Source organism: Pogoniulus pusillus, chromosome 1 (genome assembly GCF_015220805.1).
Source record: "Pogoniulus pusillus isolate bPogPus1 chromosome 1, bPogPus1.pri, whole genome shotgun sequence".
Taxonomy (NCBI): domain Eukaryota; kingdom Metazoa; phylum Chordata; class Aves; order Piciformes; family Lybiidae; genus Pogoniulus; species Pogoniulus pusillus.
Genome location: NC_087264.1, coordinates 27,579,665 through 27,600,156, shown reverse-complemented (window position 1 = coordinate 27,600,156; position 20,492 = coordinate 27,579,665). Strand labels below are relative to the sequence as shown.

The 20,492-nt window shown below is 39.5% G+C and overlaps 1 protein-coding gene across 1 annotated transcript in view; it reads left to right on the top strand.

Annotated features, from left to right (window-relative positions):
- Positions 1-20,492, top strand: part of INO80 (INO80 complex ATPase subunit) — a 68,647-nt gene that overhangs the window by 9,198 nt on the left and 38,957 nt on the right. The window contains exons 3-21 of the mRNA XM_064145856.1: positions 126-292; positions 383-450; positions 1,899-2,057; positions 3,784-3,904; positions 5,164-5,378; positions 6,700-6,753; positions 8,594-8,797; positions 9,885-10,080; positions 10,278-10,345; positions 10,654-10,863; positions 11,394-11,474; positions 12,652-12,747; positions 15,153-15,212; positions 15,801-15,943; positions 16,992-17,076; positions 17,561-17,678; positions 18,635-18,720; positions 19,428-19,595; positions 20,007-20,140. Coding sequence (XP_064001926.1) covers positions 126-292; positions 383-450; positions 1,899-2,057; positions 3,784-3,904; positions 5,164-5,378; positions 6,700-6,753; positions 8,594-8,797; positions 9,885-10,080; positions 10,278-10,345; positions 10,654-10,863; positions 11,394-11,474; positions 12,652-12,747; positions 15,153-15,212; positions 15,801-15,943; positions 16,992-17,076; positions 17,561-17,678; positions 18,635-18,720; positions 19,428-19,595; positions 20,007-20,140 — 2,433 coding nt within the window. The remainder of the gene's footprint in view (positions 1-125; positions 293-382; positions 451-1,898; positions 2,058-3,783; positions 3,905-5,163; positions 5,379-6,699; positions 6,754-8,593; positions 8,798-9,884; positions 10,081-10,277; positions 10,346-10,653; positions 10,864-11,393; positions 11,475-12,651; positions 12,748-15,152; positions 15,213-15,800; positions 15,944-16,991; positions 17,077-17,560; positions 17,679-18,634; positions 18,721-19,427; positions 19,596-20,006; positions 20,141-20,492) is intronic.

The window sequence follows — 20,492 nt, the reverse complement described above, 5'->3', positions numbered from 1 at the left end:
TACATCTGAATCTCTCTCAGTTAGCAAACCTTTAGACAAATGGCCACACTTCAGAAGGTTTTGTGGGTGTCTCCTCTTTTGAATGTTTTCCTTCTGTAGCTACTGTATAATGTCTCTTCTTGCAGTGATGAAAGTGAAGATGGACTGGATGACAATCCTTTGCTGCCTCAGTCTGGGGATCCGCTGATGCAAGTTAAGGGAGAGCCTTCAAACTCTTTGCTTGGAGAGTCTTCGGGAGCAGGGAATTCTGGGATGCTAAACACACATTCCCTGAATGGAGTACTGCAGCCAGGTAGGGAATGTACTAGACTGAAGATCTGAATTTTTCTGGGATAATCTGGAAAAGCATTGTTCATTAAGATTTTTTTTCTTCTCTAAATAGAACCAAAGTCTGAAAAAGGGAGTTTGTATAACTTTTCCAAACTGAAGAAAAGCAGAAAGTGGCTGAAGGTAAGAATATTGCAAAGAAACGCAGCTGTTATGAAATCTGTGAACAGAGTTCAGGGGTTGGAAGTGACCTCAAAAGAAATTATCTCTTCTAATCCCCCTACCAGAGCAAAGTCACCTGGAGTAGATCACACGAGAGTGTACCCAGGCAGTTTTTTAATGTATCCAGATAAGGAGACTTCACAACCTCTGTGGAAAGCCTGTTCAGTGTTCTGTCACCCTCACATTGAAAAACATTTTCCTTATGTTCATGTGGAACTCCTGTGTTCTGGCTCGCACCCATTGCCTCTTGTCCTGTCATTGGACATCACTTAGAAGAGCCTGGCTCAGTCCTCCCAGAATATTTCTACACATGGATGAGGTCATTTCTCAGTCCCCTCTTCTCCAGGCTAAAGAGCTCCAGCTCACTCAGCCTTTCATCATAGGAGAGATGTTCTACTCTCTTAAACATCTCTGTGTTGGACTTTACTGAACAGTTCCCTGCCCTTCCTCAGCTGAGGGGCCCAGAACTGGACACAGTGTGCCAGATGAATGATGAGTGGTTCCATCTTGTCATCTGACGTAGACTATGATGGGTTTTTGTTATTACATTAAGAAAAAGCATTTACCAAAACAAAAAAAATACATTCTACAGAGACACTTCATCTTGGAAATGAAAAGAAAGAAGAGTCTGATAGTTGATAAAGTCTCATGGAGTATTCTTTATGTAGAACACAATACATTTATAGTCTCTGTAGATTTGAGCATTCCAGTTTTGATGAACATCAGCATCTTATTTAAATTTCACACCAAGTATACATTCAGAAACCTCAATTGATTTTAGTATACTGTCAAAATTAAAATTATCTATTATGAAATATGTTGAATGGACATTTGGAACTCTGCTGGAAGTTTGTTTCTAATATGAAGGTCCAAATGAGGAGGGAAGGAGGGAATGGAATTGCAGCTTTATACCATCTGTGAGTTTTCATTATACTGTAGCTTTCTCAAGTAAGGAAAAAGAGTGTTGCCCAGAGGTCAGGAATGAGCCAAACCTGCTGCAGCTGATGCATGTGGGAGTGTTAAAATGGCAGAAGAAACTACAAATGGGGTATGAAAGCACCTGTTCCTCACAAAATGCTTGTGCTGGTATCCTGAGTTTGCTCACTGCTGCTTTTCTGAGACCACAGACAGATGAAGTGGATTGTAAAATGACTTCCACCCAAATAACAAAAAACTTTTTCTCTTAAATTAAACAATGTGTATTGGATTCACTGCTACACCATACTGTGCCTCAGAAAGTCACTCTTCATTTGAGCTGTTTCAGATGGAGGACACTTTGTGAATGCTAAGTCTGGTTCTTGGGCCAGATCCACAGCCCACTATTGAAGGCTCAAGGATGCTTTGCATGAACAAACAATTCAGTGTAGGGACTTGAAATTGTTTAATTAATTTCCATTTTTTCTTGTTAGAGTATCCTTCTGAGTGATGACTCCAGTGACACAGATTCGCCAAGTGATGAGGATGGAGAGGAGGAAGAATTTTCTCTTTCGAGGGAGGAACTTCACAATATGCTGCGATTACACAAATACAAGAAACTGCATCAAAGTAAATACAGCAAAGACAAAGAGGTAAAACCCCCAGAACTTTTACACTGCCTTGTTTTTTATTCTTTTCTTTAACTGCACTAACTGTTCTTAGGCTTTCATCAGAACCCATAGTGTTTTGTGGACTGGAAAATATGCTGTTGTTTGGTCGACTCCAGTTTATCATCACTTTAAGACAAGGATCAATTAATTACAGGCTGAAGAGCTCTTAATATATTAAGCTGAGAATCTGTCAGTAATTTATGTAGCTAGTACTGGCACATGCATTACATACAGGTTCCACAAGGCTTTGTCCCAGTCATTAGAGCAGATAGAGGGTGCTAGAATGCAAGATTTGGATAATATATATGAAAGCTGAGGTGCTGTGGGTTAAATTCTACTGCAGGTGGTAGCTCCTGTTCAGGAGTTAAACAATATAACCCTAAAGCAGTATGCTCATATCATCAGTGAGGTAACAGGTAGTAAGGTGATGTTTACCTTCTTAAAAGGAAGTTCCTGATTTTCTTATGTGAAGCTTTACTTGATTTATTTTTTTTCATTTCTTCCTTTTTTATGTTTTGTATTTTCTTCTCATTCTCTCTTTTTCCCCTTCTTTCAAGAAAATAGTCTGCATAATTGGGTATTTTTCTTTCTACTAGGCCAAATTCTATTATTGTTCTGTTGTATTTCTTCAAATGATAAGGGATTTTGCAGAAATTATTTTCATTGCTTTTTTGAATTGTGCCAGAAAGTAGTCTCAGATAAAGGAAGTCATCATATTTTGCTGTCAGGCTGTGTTAAGAATTAAAATTTTTCTTCTTGTTTCACATTCTTTTGACATTTCTTCAGAAAAGTGAAGAAATGTTTACCCACCCAGGTTTTTGCTTCTGTCCACTTCTTTCCTTTAAGTTCTAAACCAAGTTTATGTTAGCTTCTGGAAACATTTCATAATTACACAAATACTTAGCAAATTTCATACAGGTGATACAAACTTGCTAGGTTTTAAACAAATATTTATTTCCATACTAGTAAGAAGTAATAGTCAGTGGAAATAACTAGAAATTGTCAGATCAGCAGCACACAGCTATGAGGGAGGGAGGCATCTGTCCAAAATATATTCGATAATGCTGATGTTCTCACCTTTCAAAAGTCTTTTTACTAACTTAATTGTATACTTAGGCAGCACATTAACTATTTAAAATCTATAATTTGCCTGTTTATAGGTAAGCTATGTATAGGTCTTTAATGTTTAATTGAATAATGCTTGGAATATACTGACAGTTTTCATAATTTGGGGGAGAAATACTGAGGCAGCTGTATTTTTGTTTGACAGTCTGAGCATTCAAGTTTTTTGTTCTTGTGGAATTTCTTTTAAGTGCCTTTTATCTAAATCCATACTTCTCACACCCTTTGGAATGGTAAAGTAGACCACATATGTAACTTTGGAATGCAAGCAAAACACATAGGAAGCCCCTAATTGGATCGCTTCATGTAATGTGCTGGCTTGCTGGAGGAGATGGAGCAGCATGTTTTGAAAGTGTCACTGCAGCGCCCACTTTTCCTCTCTTATGGACTGCGTGGGCTTGGCTCCCTGTGGAACCTGAAGGCCATCTCTGGGAGCAGTGGTTTCACTTTTGGCATTGTATAAGAATGTTAAGTGTGGAGGGGTGCATGCCTTCTGATCTCTGTGATCAAAATCTGAAGTTATTCATCTGCTGTCTCTGTTCTCTGTTCTGTTTTCCGTTACTGTGCTGATTTACTTCCACTTCAGTTGCAGCAGTATCAGTACTACAGTGCAGGATTGCTGTCCACACATGATCCTTACTACGAGCAGCAGCGCCACCTGCTAGGGCCCAAGAAAAAGAAGTTTAAAGAGGAGAAAAAATTAAAAGGTAAAGTCATTAGCCTTGTGGGGTTTTTAAGTGGCTGCACTGATTGAACTTCTTCCCTGTGTTACTTTCTTTGAACAATTTTGGTTATTCAAAACTTGTTGGATTTTAATGTGGAAATGGCAGTTCTGTTGAAACAAAAATCTTGGGAAAAGACTGTGCTGCATCTTCTGGCTACTAGAAAGAGTGATACTATGAATTGGGAGTTCACGGCTATAGATTTTTTTTTGTGCTTCTCTGAATTTAGAATGAGAGAGTTATGCAGTAAATACCTTATGTGATTGTTCATTGCTTCAGAATCTGTAAATGCTGTTTGTGAATCATGATTCATTTACTCAGAGTTGTTTGAAAACACAACAGTTCTTGAAAAATGTCAGAACTTCTCCAATACCTGATGCAGCTATTCCTGGATATCACAAGATGTCATAGGAAGTGTATTATGCAAACTGGGGAGAACTCAGAGTTGATGTCCAGTGTGAGTTAAAATAGAGTTAATTCTGTGAACTCAGCTGGAGTTTCTCAGGTGCACTTCCTGGCAAACATGCAGTTTCCTTTCTTGACTGAGTTGGCAGCAGCTGTAAATCTGTAAGGAAGCAGAAACAGAAGGCTATGAACTGTCAGTGTAAGGTGAATCCTCTCTAGTGCAAGTATTAAAGTTTGAGCTGTTTTTTAAAGGGGGCATTTTGGGCTTCCTTCCTATCTTTCTTCAAGTTCTTTTATCTGTCTGGGGTTTTTCCTCCACTAATCTTGCAGCATACATGATTTTACATACTCACAAAGAATATTTTTAGTATCTGAGATCAGTGTCAGTTTCTTCTGAAAGCTGGTATCTGGAATACACAATTAAATGCCAGTCTCTTTCAACTGCTGAGATGTTTGATTTCAGACTTAACCTACTAAATGCTTATCTTGTTACCTCTCAGTGTTTTACCTCTGCTTGTCTTTAAGCAGAATTTTACCGCAAAGCAAGAAACATTGCATCAGGTCCCAGACTCTTTAAGCCCTAAGGCATGATTTCCTGAGTGGAAAAATTGCATTTCACCAGTCTATTGAACAGGAAGATCTTTCCATTGAAAAGTAAAGAGGAAATAAATAGCAGTAAATAGGTAGTACCAGAATTGACAAACATGGATGTTTTGGGTTTTTTTGTTGGTTCCACACATAAATGGACTAGGATAGTTTATTCAGGAAAGGTACCTAACTAAATGGATCCCAGGAAGTAGATCAAGAAATTGATTTTTATGATCATTGTTGCCATGCAGGCAAGTTGAAAAAAGTAAAGAAAAAGAGGAGACGGGATGAAGAACTCTCTTCAGAGGAGTCCCCACGGCGCCACCATCACCAGACCAAAGTTTTTGCCAAGTTTTCTCAGGACACACCACCACCTGGGTCCAAGAAAAAACATCTGACTGTTGAGCAACTTAATGCACGTCGACGGAAAGTGTGGCTAAGCATCGTTAAAAAGGAGTTGCCAAAGGTGAGCTTGGCTGATGGCACTATTTCTGTGATGACAGCAAGAAAGCGAAGTAGTGAGGAGGTGATGCTTGGAAAACCAGAGTGAAAGAATACCTGATTTTATGACCAAATTGATGTTCTGTAATCCATAATCGAAGTGTGTTTTGTGTTTCTGAACCACTGGTGATAGCTAAGTGTGCTTTGCCACTGCTTTCATTTCACTATTCAACCCTTTTCCATGAGTAAACTCTAGCAGGTACTCCTACTAATGCACAGTATCACAGTATCATCAGGGTTGGAAGAGACCTCAGAGATCATCAAGTCCAACCCTTTACCACAGAGCTCAAGGCTAGACCAGGCACCAAGTGCCACGTCCAACCTTGCCTTGAACAGCCCCAGGGACGGCGACTCCACCACCTCCCCGGGCAGCCCATTCCAGTGTCCAATGACTCTCTCAGGGAAGAACTTTCTCCTCACCTCCAGCCTAAATTTCCCCTGGCGCAGCCTGAGGCTGTGTCCTCTCGTTCTGGCGCTGGCCACCTGAGAGAAGAGAGCAACCTCCTCCCGGCCACAACCACCCCTCAGGTAGTTGTAGACAGCAATAAGGTCACCCCGAGCCTCCTCTTCTCCAGGCAATGGAGCAAACCAACACCTAGATTTTACATGAAGTTCAAGAAAGGAGTGTTTCAATCATTGTAGCCCATGTGGGTTTTGAAACATTTCAAAGCAGTCAAGGGAAAAGTGTTTGTATCATTTGTAGGATGAGTTTCAGGCACATTTTAAATAAGAGCTGGGTTCAGTGTTGCCAGTACTTGAGGTGTGACCAGAGTGAACTTTACAATCTGCTTCTTGGACTTCACAGTTAACAGACTTTGAATTTTGGAAAATGGAATATGAGTGATGGTTGTGTCATCCTTTATGATTTTATAAGACAGGCAGAAGGATATGTGCAGTGTGATAGATCTTACTGCTTTTCAAAATACTGAGTTATCATGTGAAGTACGTGGTACATGGAATCTACATTGATTCTTAACATCTTTGGAAAACAGTGGAATTTTTTCTTACTTCAGTGACAAGAGTGGAATAAGGAGAGCCATTCTTTGCAATAGCAGTTAAGGAAACAATCCTCAAAAAGGAGGTGTTTTTTACCTATATCCTTCAGGACCTGGAATACATTTGTGCATGCTTTCAGTAATTAAGGATGAAAGGCTGTTTCAATCAAAGATACAATACCTGTACCTAATTATGCAGTAGTGTGCATGGCTGAAGTTGGTATGTGTGTCTGCTGAAAAGTGGACAGTGATCTTTTAAAATACTAACTTGAAGGTGTAATTCTTTTTTAGGCATACAAACAAAAAGCCTCAGCCCGCAACCTTTTCCTAACCAACAGCAAAAAGGTGAGTCTTGTTTAGCTTCATTACTGGGTGTAATAAATCAACTGTAACCTCATTATGTGTTCTTAGGCTACTGGCTGTCCTAGTAGGGTAGTAAAAAGGAGAAAATGCTATATAGAAGTAATTAGTCATTTAGTATAAGGCTTTTCTAGTCATTTAGTATAAGGCTTTTCTGTTTTTTTGCTGTGTCACTTTGGTGTGTTTCATAACCAAAGAATGAAATGAACAATGTGAATTGCTTTCATGAGAGCTTTTGGCTTTTGTAAGGCAGAACAAATTAATAACTTTGGTACACTTTGGCTTTTGAACCACCCATCTATGCACTAGCTGGAATTTGCTGGTTTAAGCACTTTTATTTAAATCAAAAGGGGCTCTTGGAATATTAAATGTGTTCATTTACATAAATACATATATATAGGAACTAAGACCAAATATAGAGCAGTTTTCTGCCTAAATGATTGCAAAAGGAATTTATGTCTTCATTAGAGTCTTATTTGAGAAGTGTCATTGTTCTGCCTAGAAGGCTTTACTTTAGGAACACTTGGTGATGGCTTCCTGGCATTTGTCAAGTGTCTGAGACCCTCAGGTGTCTGATTCATTTCTGTGGCTGAGAAAAAGTAATCAAGTATATATCAGAGAATCATCAGAGATAAGGATGTAGGAAATTTTCCATTCTGTATATTATCAAGGAAGGGAGCATTTTCTGTGTAAGGGATGCAGGAAATAGGATCTGCATGTGTATATTTCAGAAGCTTTCCTCTTAGGTTCTCTCCTATGGTCCTTACTAGCTATCCAAGGGTGAATTTCTCTGTGATGTCTGGGCATGCAGACTGTGGTTATTGCATTTGTAGGTATTATAAACTGCCTTTTAGCAAGTTAATGATGCAGAACACTTGAAGGTTTTGAAATTCCACTTTTTTTTTCTCTTTATTTTTGTTTGATCATTTAAAATCTATGTGAGAATTACTGATGTGCTAATTTTAGTGGAGGGAAAAAAGCCTGTCACAAACATAAAACACAGCAGTTTGGACTGTTGCAACAATGACATCAGCTTATTTACACTAGAATGAATAATAACATTGTGTTGTGCTTCTTCATGGCATGGTAGAAAAGGTGTGGGATACTCCCTCACTTTTCATTGTAGTAAGTGAAAGGGCTTGTGTTCCACCAACACTGCTACTGCAGCAGCCTCACTAAAACAGTGAGAAAAGAACCACAGAAAAGTATCTGGAATAGGTGAGTCAGAGTTGTAGGCAGGCCTTGGACTCTAATCTCCTCAATCCCTTTCAAGAACCTACTCACCAGTTCTTTATGTCATGATGAAACTCTTCAGCTTCTTCACCATCTCAGGAAGTTTTTTGAAGTTCATGTTCTCTCATGCCATTTCACTGTGAGGGTGACAGAACACTGGAACAGGCTGCCCAGGGGGGTCGTGGAGTCTACCTCTCTGGAGATACTCAAAACCCACCTGGATGCGTTCCTGTGTGATCTGATATAGGTGATCCTGCAGTGCAGGAGGGTTTGGGCTAGGTAATCTTTCAAGGTCACTTCCAGCCCCTGACCTTCTGTGATTTCAGAAGCCTTACTGCTGAGTAAAGTAGCACAATTTTTTTCTCTCATGAAGAAGTTTGGATGAGGCCTTGAGCCACCTGGTCTAGGAGACAGTGTTGGTGCCCCAGGCAGGGGTTGGAGCTACATGCTCTTCAAGGTCCCTTCCAACCTAAACCGTTCTATGAATCTGTGAATCAGAGAGAGTTCTACTTAAAGTTGATGTTATTTATTGCTGGCTTTCTTTAAAGTCTGCCCATTCCACCACTGTTTCCAAAACCTTATTTCCCTGTAGCTTGCCCATCAGTGCATGAGGGAGGTACGTCGAGCTGCTATCCAAGCCCAGAAGAACTGTAAGGAAACTCTGCCACGGGCTCGGCGTCTCACCAAGGAGATGCTTCTCTACTGGAAAAAGTATGAAAAGGTGGAAAAAGAACATCGCAAACGAGCGGAGAAAGAGGCTCTGGAGCAACGCAAGCTGGATGAGGAGATGAGAGAGGTACAGAAAAACCAGCAGATTCTGATAATTCGTCTGTTGAGGAGTCCTAGACGTGACTGGATAAGCTGAGTTTTAAATCCAGGCTCTGAAAGTCAGCTGTTGGTTCTGTTTCAGCAATACTGCACATATTTCTTCTGCTATCTTAACATTCTTTATGTAAGAATTCTTCTAAAGTTAGCTAAGGGTGATAAAAAAAGCCTTTGAACTGCAGAAGTTCTTTACAAGTGAATGGAATGAGAGATGACCTCATCAATGTTTATAAACATGTAAAGGGTGAATGCCAGGAAGATGGAGCCAGGCTCTGCTCCGTGATGCCCAATGACAGGACATGGGGCAATAGGTGGAAGCTGAGGCATAGAAGTTTCATTTAAACGTGAGAAGGAATTTTTTTCACTGTGAGGGTGACAGAACATTGGAACAGGCTGCCCAGGGGAGTTGTGGAGTCTCCCTCTCTGGAAATACTCAAACCCACCTGGACACGTTCCCATGTGATCTGGTCTAAGTGATCCTGCTCTGGCAGGGGGCTTGGACTGGATGAGCTCTGGAGGTCCCTTCCAGCCCCTGACATTCTACGATTCTGTGATTTATTTTTGGTTTTGTTTTTTTAATCAGAACCTAAGAATGGAGTTTCTGCAACATCTTGCTGAACCTTAAATAATGATAGTATCTCAACTGTGTTACCTAGTGGCTTATTTCAAGTATTCTGCCATAACTGTCTCCACTAGTAAAGAACAGAATGCTGCAGATAGGTTATCATGAAAGCATTCTTTTAACTGTTCAGGTTTTTTTTTTTAACATAGACAACTAAAATCCTGTTTGTTTTTGTCTATCTTTTATATTTTCTTTTATTTTGGTGGCTTTTTTTGCCTTGGCTACAGAATTTAAAAGAAGTATTCACTCACAACATGTTTGTTGTGGTAGTCAAGTGTTTCCATATCCATATTCAAGCATTTTAGTGTCACAGTTACATGCACAATGAGATATTAGAACGAGATTTTTTTTTTTCTTTAATGTTGTTGTAAAGATTAACCCTTGGTCTTTTTCCCCCCCATCATCTGTTGTTTTTTTGTGAATGCTCTCCTCTCAGGCTAAGAGGCAGCAGCGAAAGCTGAACTTCCTGATCACGCAGACTGAGCTGTACGCCCATTTTATGAGCCGTAAACGAGATATTGGGCACGATGGGATACAGGAGGAGATCCTGCGCAAACTGGAAGACAACTCTACTCAAAGGCAGATTGATATCGGTGGAGGAGTAGTGGTCAACATCACCCAAGAAGATTATGGTGAGTGATTAATCAACACTGCTTCCCACCAACTCGTTTGAAATTTACTACTCTCTGCACCGTATCTGGCAAGCTTGAGAATTTCAAGCACAAAACCCCCTTGTGTAAGAAGCGCTTTTGTGGTCAGCAGAATTTATCTACGTGTTCATTTGGGTGGTTACTGCTGCGGAGCTCTAACATGGAGATGTTCTTTTCAGATAGCAACTATTACAAGGCCCAAGCTCTGAAGAATGCTGAGGATGCTTACCAGATTCATCAAGCCCGGGTATGTAATTTTTTTGATCCATGAAGTAGAGCATAAAGCATTTGTTAGAGGCTGCAGAACTAGGGTCTTTCATAGCAGGTTTGTTAAATCCTGGGGATCACGTTTGAACTTAACTCCCTTGTCACTTTCTGTGCTAAACAGGTAGAAAAATGTACTGTAAAGGTTTGGGCTGTGGGAAGAAGCTTATTTTCTGTTAGTTCTAGCAGACATCCCATGTCTTAATGTGAAGTGTAGGGACGTTACTATACAATTTCTTGATCAATCAGTATGTTCAGTCATTTTATGCTTATTTTCCTCTGCCCTTCTAGACCAGATCATTTGATGAAGATGCTAAGGAGAGTCGGGCAGCTGCTTTACGGGCTGCTAACAAGTCTGGTACTGGCTTTGGAGAGAGCTACAGTTTAGCAAACCCATCTATCCGGGCAGGAGAAGACATTCCCCAGCCTACTATTTTCAATGGAAAACTAAAAGGTTACCAACTGAAAGGCATGAATTGGCTGGCCAACCTATATGAGCAGGTATCTTTGTACCTCTTGCAGATTTTTAAAACTTCTAGGATTATTTAAGTCTTAATGGTGGCAAAAAAATAATTCTAAAAACATATGGTGTATATTAAATTTTAGTATCTTAAAGAGAAAGGGCAATGCTCTGTAAGGCACTTACCAATAGTCTTGATTATTTGGGTAGTGCCTTTGAACAGAGCATTAAGTTAAAGATTCTTTTTGTGAATGTTTATACAAGTGTTTACGATTACACACTGAGGAAGCTTTTGCTGCTCAAAGCTGCATACTGTTTCAGGCTTTGGTCAGCTGGTAACCCACAGGCAGCCTTATCTTTGGGTGTTTACCCAGTTGACAGTGTGATCACAACGTGCAGACAGGCTGAGTTAGAAGACCAGCCTGAGAAAAGGGTGAAAGTGCAGTTGCAATAGACAGTAGATTGTTACACCAGGGTCATTCTCCCTAAGTTCATTGTCAACTGTTCTGCTAGTCCTGTATGGATTTAAAAGTACTAAGGAGAAAGGTGTTGATTTGTGGATCTCTTGCAGGGCATCAATGGAATCTTGGCAGATGAAATGGGTCTGGGTAAAACAGTACAAAGTATAGCTCTGCTTGCACATCTGGCTGAGGTAGGTGGCTTATAGCTTATTCCTGGTCAGTACCCTTGGTAGAAGATGCATACTTCTCACATGTTTGAAATGAATTCTACAGTATAAAGGTTAAATGCCTTGGAAGGCATTTTCCCTATAAACCCAGAATTTCCACTGTATTTTTTTTCACTTAGCTATGTTCACTGACTTGTATAAATCAGAAAGACTTGTAGGAATGAAGCCCAAAGTATGAGCTCCATGGCAAACAGAGTGGATTTCCATATTTGTGGATTTTTTTCAGGAAGTGTAATTATTCTTCTTTGACAGGGCAGAGAAACAAACAGGGAAGGTCACAGGGGTTTACTTCTTTCTGCTGAAATCAACACCTTTATTGAAAAATAAAATTTTTGACTGGCACCCAGTAACTTCTCTTAAATAGATGTTAACCAAGCAATACTTAAAGCAGAATTAGCTTCAGTAGAGACCAAATGACTATTATCACAGTATCACAGTATCACCAAGGTTGGAAGAGACCTCACAGATCATCAAGTCCAACCCTTTACCACAGTGCCCAAGGCTAGACCATGGCACCAAGTGCCACATCCAACCTTGCCTTGTACAGTTTATGTTCCTTTAGTGCCAGTGAACTGGTTTGAGTCAGCCACAATAGTGGAAGAGTGTGCAGAGCCAAAGGCTCTTGGTGCTCACCTGTATGAATGGGATACCAGATAGCTTTGTCTCCCTGCTGCACTGAAGCTTGAGATTTTTGGAAGGGCTTACACAGGGCTTTTACTTATTCTGGCTCTCGCTTGTGCTGGCCAGCTTGTAACTACCAGTACAGTAATGGGCCCAACTTTGTTTTTCACCAAGGGGTTTTCTAATATGATGTGATGGAGCAAAGTTTGCCAGTGGCACCTGAGTTCTTTTCCTCCCCAGAATGTCAGGGGCTGTTGTGATGGTGGCAACTTTTCAGAACCAAATGAGTGAGCCGTAGTGGTGGTTGTTCTGGGTTGTTATGAAATAAGTATTAGTTAAACATTAGGTCTGCTCTGTTTGACTGTGTCACCCTGCTGTGCTTGGAGCAAGTTTAGTTACCTTGTATATCGTTTTCTCTCTCATGTAGCCACTGTCAGTTAATAGTTTTAAAGCTATGTCAAACTGTTTCTGCCCCTTCCCTCCAACTGATTTGAGTGTCTTTTTTAAATGTCTGTTGCAGAGAGAGAACATCTGGGGACCATTTTTGATTATTTCACCTGCCTCCACTTTAAACAACTGGCACCAAGAGTTTGCCAGATTTGTTCCTAAGTTTAAGGTAATAACTGTGTGCAGGAGAGTACTTTCTGTTTCCACAAAAGCAAACTGGTTTGTTTTCTTGATTTCTTTGCTGCATCTGGATGCTTAATTACCTTGGAGTTTGACAGTCTGTAGTGGACTTGATATTTTTTCCCTGTTGTTTTTTTATGGAGTATTCATTATAGTGTTAATTATGATTTTGCTTTAGCGACAGCTTTCTCAGTGAGGAATTGAAGCAGGGCAGGGAGTAGATGTTCAGTTCTAGTGTGTGAGCCTGGCAGCAAATACAATGATAGTATTTCAGTCATCTTAAGTAGTGCCTTTACGGTTAGAGCAGTGTTTTCAGTCATTCTTACCAATTTGGTTAAGATAAAGATTTCACGTAAACAGGTTAGAGGGAGAGAGAATGCATTTGCTATTGCAGGAACACAGAAGAATTACAGACATGCAACCAGCAATCTGGAAAAATGGGAGAAAAGTGAGACACGAATAGACGAGAACAAAAAAGATTAGGAGAAAATAAATGGACTTTTTCAGGTATATTATGAAAGTGAAAACATAGTAAGTAGGAAGCAAGGAACAATCAGTTAGTTAAAAACAAGCTCCTTACCTATCCCATGGCTGGAAACATTGGAGTGTCACGAAGGAAGATTTGGAAAGAATGTGCACTGCTGAAACAGTGCTGCAGTATTAGAATTAATGATAGACTAAAGTGTCAGAAGGTTGCAGTTACATCTACAAACAAGAATAAACTGTAGTTTACATATTTGAGTTTTTAACATAATACTCTTTGATATGAAGAGATCTTGATCAGGTTCTTTGAAACATCTGGCTTTGTTTTTCCACAGAGAGCATACAAGAGCAGTGACAGAAACCTAGTTGAAAGTAACCAGTGTGCCACTAATACCCAGGCTAGTTGTTTGAATGTCTTGCTGTTTAAGAAGGTGGAGGAAAAGACTGAGAAATACTGCTTTAAGGTTTGCTTTTCTTAAAGGGCAGTATTAAACAGCTTACCTTTTACCAAGTAGCTTGCTGTGCAGATCTCCAAAGAGACTATATGATGGTTACGTAGGTGTATAGTTTAAGGTATCTATCTGAGGAGAAGTTGTGCTGGAACGTAGTTAAGTAGTGCAAGTGGCGTGTTTTGGAGGGATAAATTTGGATTACTAAAGCTTCAGTGAAACTGATGAAGAAATGGAAATGCTTAAGTTAGTGAGGAGTTGCTTAAAAAAACAGATAGATAATATTTAGCTTTGTATAGCCTAAACCAATAAGGGCCCCTGGTGTAGAAAACAGAGCAGTTGGCCATTCTAGCATCTTTGTATTGTTTCCTTAAATTTCTTCATTGTATAGAATAGGTGAGCAACTCTTTATGTTTTCTCTGCATGAATTAGAGAAAACATTTCAAGAGTACAGTCAAGATGCTTGTGAGAAGATAATTTTCTCTCTTTGAATTCTAGAAAAATAATAATCTATTTCTATAATTCTTTAGATTCATTGCATAATAATTTTTGCCTCATCTATAGAAGATGTTTTTAGAAGTTTTGTACACTTAACAGTTGTTAAATATTTACAGCTTGCGTCAGTCTTTTTCAACCAGTTTTGTTCACACTGCTCATCAGAAGTGTGCAGTGATGTCTGCAGCTCCTTGGCAGAATATGCAAACTAAAGCAGATCACTTTTTGGTTAGGGTGATGGTTTTCAGTTGTGTCTTTGTTTCAGAACTTTGGGTAGAATATTCAGATTCGGAGTTTTGTCAGTTGAAGGGTGAAAATCTTAAGACTTGTCACCAGCTCAGCAGCCGAATTCCTGTCTTAGTTGTGTGCAGTCTTTCCATCAGCCAGCAGATGGCAGCACAGAGTTATTAACCTGTAACTGGTCTCAGTGCACTGCAAAGATCTGTTCTGAGCCTCGATTAAATTTGTTAATGGATTAACACATTTCTCTGGTAGCAGTGCTTTACTTCTTAAAATTCTTGTATTAAATATGTTGAGACCAGGTGTTTTATCTGATATTTTTGGGGATAGTTAAGGAAATACAAAACCACTGGGACAGCAGGGAGTGTTAGACAGGACACAAGCCTACTAATGTGAACTGCAGCAGCTGAGGACAAACCTCCTTCTGCCATAAGCAAAATGTCATTTTCATTTTCAGGAAAATGTGACCAGCATATGTAACATGCTACATGCTATTGGGCATTTTCAGAGTCTCAGCATAGCTTGATTTAGTCTTTGTGTTAGGCATAATTTGATTGGTTTGCCTGGAATGTTCTGTTGCTAAATGTTTTTTAAATGCTTTCTGACTTCTCTCTGTGTAAAGAAAGTTGTTTTGGAGAAAGAGTTTTGTCTTTGCATGGTACAAAAACACTAGAGCAGCTGCTTTTATTTGACAATAAAATTTTTTTCTGGTTTTGTACTGTTTCAGGTGCTACCTTACTGGGGAAATCCTCATGACAGAAAGGTCATCAGGAAATTCTGGAGTCAGGTAATTTCAACATGCTTTGACTCCCTTTGTTATCTCTGCAGAGTGAAGCAGCAACTATTACTACACCCCACCAAGCTGTGGGTATAGAGTTCTGTCTCGTCATCCATGTAGTAGTGTTTCCATTAAGGGAATGAGGTAGAAGGCTTCTCGTATGCTGGAGAGCAACAGTACAAGGCAGTTTGGAGTTCAGCTGAAGAAACTAGAGCTCTGTGAGTGAAGCAGGAAGTTGCAGTGTCAAGGACTGTTAGTTCTATTTGAGTAGCCTAAGTAAGGATGCCTAGGGCTAGCATCCCTGCAGGCCTGTCAGATTGTTACTGATTCAACAACAGCATTTTTTGTTAGGGTTCAGTGCCTGGGTCATGTCTGACACATTGAGAAGCAGCTAAAATTGTTCAGGGACTAATGGGCTGAAGTCCAGACCCACCAGTTGAATAAACATGCTGTAATTAATTAAAAAAGTCAGCTGGGGAAAAATGCAGTAATAATGAGAAAAGATTATGGAACAGACTGAGACTACAGTATACACAGGTGAACTTTTTCAAGTGTGCTTACATGATACAGACTTTGTTTCTCATTTTCTGGTTATAGAAAACATTGTATACTCAGGATGCTCCTTTTCACGTGGTGATTACCAGTTACCAGCTAGTAGTACAGGATGTGAAGTATTTCCAGCGAGTCAAGTGGCAGTATATGGTACTGGATGAAGCACAAGCACTGAAGAGTAGCTCCAGGTAATAAGTTAACTGGAAACAAAATCTTCCCTCTGTATCAATGTCTTGAAGTGACATTAAGAAAACATCAAGATTGCATGGATTGATAGAAGTTAAAATGGACACATAAGATCCTTTAAGTGTGAAAGCTAGTTAAGTATTTGCGTACTCTGTGACAGTGGATTGATCCTCTAGTTCTTTGGCATTTAGATTTTCCTTCTAGAAGTGTGTAAAATGCAATCAAAGCAGCTGTGGAGCAGAAACATGCACAGAGTACAAGACAGTTAAAACAGTGCAAAATCCTGTTCACTTTCTGTCCTCACAGAATTCTGTCTAGGAACATTCTGTAGTCTGTAGTGTGTGTTGCTTATATCAGCTCCTTTAAATGCATTTATCCCTTCTTCAGTGGCACTTCCAGACACAAAGGAAGGTCAGAGCCCTGTGAACACCACTGGCAGCAATAAAGCCCAATCTTTGCCATGAGACTCTGTGCCAGAAAGTTTTGTGTTTGTTTCCAAGTCGTGGATTTCTCCATCATTACTTTTGTAATTGCATTCCCATAACCTTTGTGCAAGTTGCCACTGTACACAGTAAGTTGAAGGCTGCATTAGATGAGGCCTCATTCTGACCAGTCTGTCTCTTCAGCGTTCTTTGGAAACTGAGAGGGTTGTAATGCATAGCTCACGACTCCTGCCACAGTGGCCCCTGTGGTTAGTGTTGTGAAGCCTGAAAAATACATAACACCATGACCATGGGAATGTAATTGTTCTGAAAATAAAATTTTATTAGTACCCAGACATTTGGATTTAAAAAGATAATAAAAACATGCTCAGAAAAAAGTAAAACAAATTCTGCACGTTTCTTTGTAATTTCTGAAAGGTTCTTTCTTCCTGTAATTGTCTTTTGAAAGGCTGGGGAATAGCTGTAATAGTTTTACCCAGTGACCTCCAAAAATTATTTGGGAAGGTCACTGGAAGCAATTGGTCTTAAAATACCTTAGTGTTTCATATCCTTCTACAATAAAAAACAGTTTGAATGATTTTTTTCTTTTCTTTGTTTTATTCATCAGTGTTCGTTGGAAGATCCTACTACAGTTCCAGTGTCGAAACAGATTGCTGTTGACTGGGACCCCAATCCAGAACACAATGGCTGAGGTATTCAGGAGTTCACAAGAGTGGCCTTTTCCTTATAAAAAGAATATGTACTAAATATATGTGAACAGCTGAGAAACCTGTTGCATTTGTGAGATTATGGGTTCACTCTTGTAGGAAGCCACTGGCAAACATACAGCTCTGGTAGGGGAAGTTTGGAAGTGCGCCACACGTTCAAACTAAAACTGAAGGTTCCTGATGGTTAGTAATACCTTAGTTATAGGATGAAATCTATTCTTGTGGCTTTTGCTTCCATTGACTGAAATCATTGTGCAGTGTCTCTCACTGCTTTCTGACGGTGTTTTGTTAAGTTGATATATCTGACATTTATTGAGGATACCTCTGGAGTTTTGTTTAGTTTTGCCATATCTCGTGGTCTGGTAGAGTGATTTTGCTCATAAAGAGCTGTAAGTGTTTGGGATCCTTAATTATCTTGCCCACAGAAAAGTGACTTTTGCTAATCTACTGTTTTCTCCTCTCCTTTTAGCTGTGGGCCTTGCTGCATTTTATCATGCCAACACTGTTTGATTCCCATGAAGAGTTCAATGAGTGGTTTTCAAAGGACATAGAGAGCCACGCGGAGAACAAATCTGCCATTGATGAGAGTGAGTGCAGTGTGTAATAGCAGTAGTTCTTACATTAAAGATCTGTTGCCTTTTCCAACTACTAATGAATAAACTCTGACTTTGTGTATGAGAAATGTCATCTAAAGCAAAGGGTGCATGATGGGATTCAAATGTTACAGATAGTTGTCCTCTATGACAAAAAATTCCATTTGTGACTGAGTTGTTTTATGTGTTATGAATAGAAAAACATGCAGTGAAAGTGATGATTTGCTGCTTGTCTCTAGTCCTTGTCCTTTCCAAACACATGAAAACAAATATTTTGTTCCTTAGTTTGTACAGAACGTTTCCTCTTGCTCCTGAGAGTTACAAGTTCTAAGACATCAAAATTATGACACAAAGTGTTAAATACCATTTGAACTACAGAAGAAAAGCATAAATGTTCTTCAGAAATAGTAAATTTCATGAAATAATTATGTAGAAAATTTCATTTGGATAAAAGAGCTGATTTGTAATCAAAGTAGAACAGAGCATAGTTGGAAACTGTCACAAAAGTAAGGGCTTTAAAAGTTCTCAAATACGCAGAATTTTGTTTTTATAGGTTACTGTGAATGCTGCAGTTGTCTGTCAGTGCAGTATATCCTGCTCTTATGATGCTGTAATTTTGAGCAATGTGATTTCAACCTGTTATGATCTCTTTTCATGAATTAGCAATGTCTCATATGAAGATTCCTTCACTGAATAATAAGCCCATATTATTCAGCCCAGGATAGTATAGAGCATGTGAAATGCTTTAGAAGATAATTCTTTTATGAATCTGAAGATCTGCTTCAGTTAAACTGTAGCTTGGCAGACATTCAAAGAAAACTGAAGAGAGAAATAGCAACCTTTACAGGGGGGAAATGGCTGAGCAGCAAGTAACTTCATTTGTAGTGAAGCACCATATAGTTTTCTTTGGTGAAGTGATTGTTCCTTCTTCCCCATTCTCTGTATTTCAGACCAATTGTCCCGCTTGCACATGATCCTGAAGCCTTTTATGTTGAGAAGAATCAAGAAGGATGTGGAAAATGAGCTGTCAGATAAGGTGAGAAGTGTTTATCTAGAATGAGTATTTCACCTTCTTTGTCATAACTCTATTCTCTAATTTGTTTTTTGCAAACTTGTTTGTCAGTCAGCAGACCTGAAATACAGCTGTAAACTTTTCACAGACTTTCAGTTTCTGCCATTGCTTCCCAGCAATCTCATTAGTTGTGAATGTAATTGAAGTACCCCTAATAAACTTTTCTAGCAGGGAAAACATTCTGTTGACAATTACAAATTAAAAAAATTATCTTTAAGCCTAGTTAAGATGACAGAAGTATCACTGACTGAAGTAAAGGGGATTGGCATACATGTGGATATTAGCAATGCTGTGTGATTTTGTGGACGGCATGTCTCCAGGTTTTGGGACCACTGGCTGAGTGACTTCTGTTTTATTCCAGTGTGCTGCTTATTTTCAGAACTGGAAAATTCCATAAGCACTGTCATGTCATGTGATGCACCTGTTGCTATCTTGGACTCCTGAAACCTATTAAAGACAGCCTTAAATGGGTAGCATTTGTAGAACTGAAGTCAGATTTTAAGGTGATCAGCTGCAGATGTGATTATTTTTCAGAGCTTCTTAAGAGTCCATTTACTTAGTTGTAAGTTTTGTTTTCCTTAAGATGTACTTCTCTCTGCTTTGTGTGTAGTGATGTGGTCATCCTCCTTTTCAGAGACAGAAAAGTCTAAATCTCCATTGCTGTTTTGCAGATCGAAATTCTTATGTACTGCCAGCAGACAAGTCGACAGAAGCTGTTGTACCAAGCTCTGAAAAACAAAATCTCTATTGACGACCTGCTGCAGTCCTCAATGGGCACTACTCAGCAAGCACAGACCACCACCAGTAGTCTCATGAATCTAGTCATGCAGTTCAGGAAGGTAAGGCTATCTTAAGGAATAGGTAGAGTCATTCCTTAGCACAGAACTAAAATACAGCTTCTAGAAAACACCATGTTAAAGAAATCCTGACATAGACAAAGAAATTGGCATGCAGTTTGGTTGTGTTACTGGTGCAGCGTAGTGTGATGTTGGGGTGGAAGAGTTTTAGCCAAATGGTGTGTGCATCTGCTAACTGGGTTGGTTCCAAGTTGGTTGCTGAAGGAAAGTATTCACTTGGGAAGAAGCAGTAGCTGTTACGTGAATAGGGAAAGGAAAGATGCAGTAATGTGCTAAGATAGCCAATCAGTATTAACATTTTAGTCCTCAGTAGTCTCGGCTGATTTGGGATGTAAATCCTGCATTTGTCTAAATTAATTCCTCCCAGTGTTTGACCTGCTCTCTCTCTTACAGGTGTGCAATCACCCAGAGCTGTTTGAGCGACAAGAAACTTGGTCTCCATTTCACATCTCCCTAAAGCCATACCAGATTTCAAAGTTCATCTACCGTCATGGACAGATCAGGGTCTTTAACCACTCACGGGACAGGCAAGCCTACTCCACTATCTCTCCAGCTTAGCATGTTTAATATTATTACTTAGAGTTAGTTTAGCTTTGTAACAGCTAATTAACTTCCTTATCTGAGCCACTTAAGTGACATTGGCCAAGCAGTGCATTCCTGGTTTTCTTTTGTTCATTCAGCTGTGAAGCGTCTGATATCTGATGCTCATTCGTGATGGTTTCCTGATCATCAAATACACCTTTCATTGAATAAGTCAGGAAGAGGGATTTAAACTTGTTGCAGATGATGTGGAATAGAATTAAACTTTGAAAGTGTAATTAAAAACAGAACAAACCATCTGGTTTCCCTTCAGTGAGTTTTCATGTTGAAGGAAGCTAT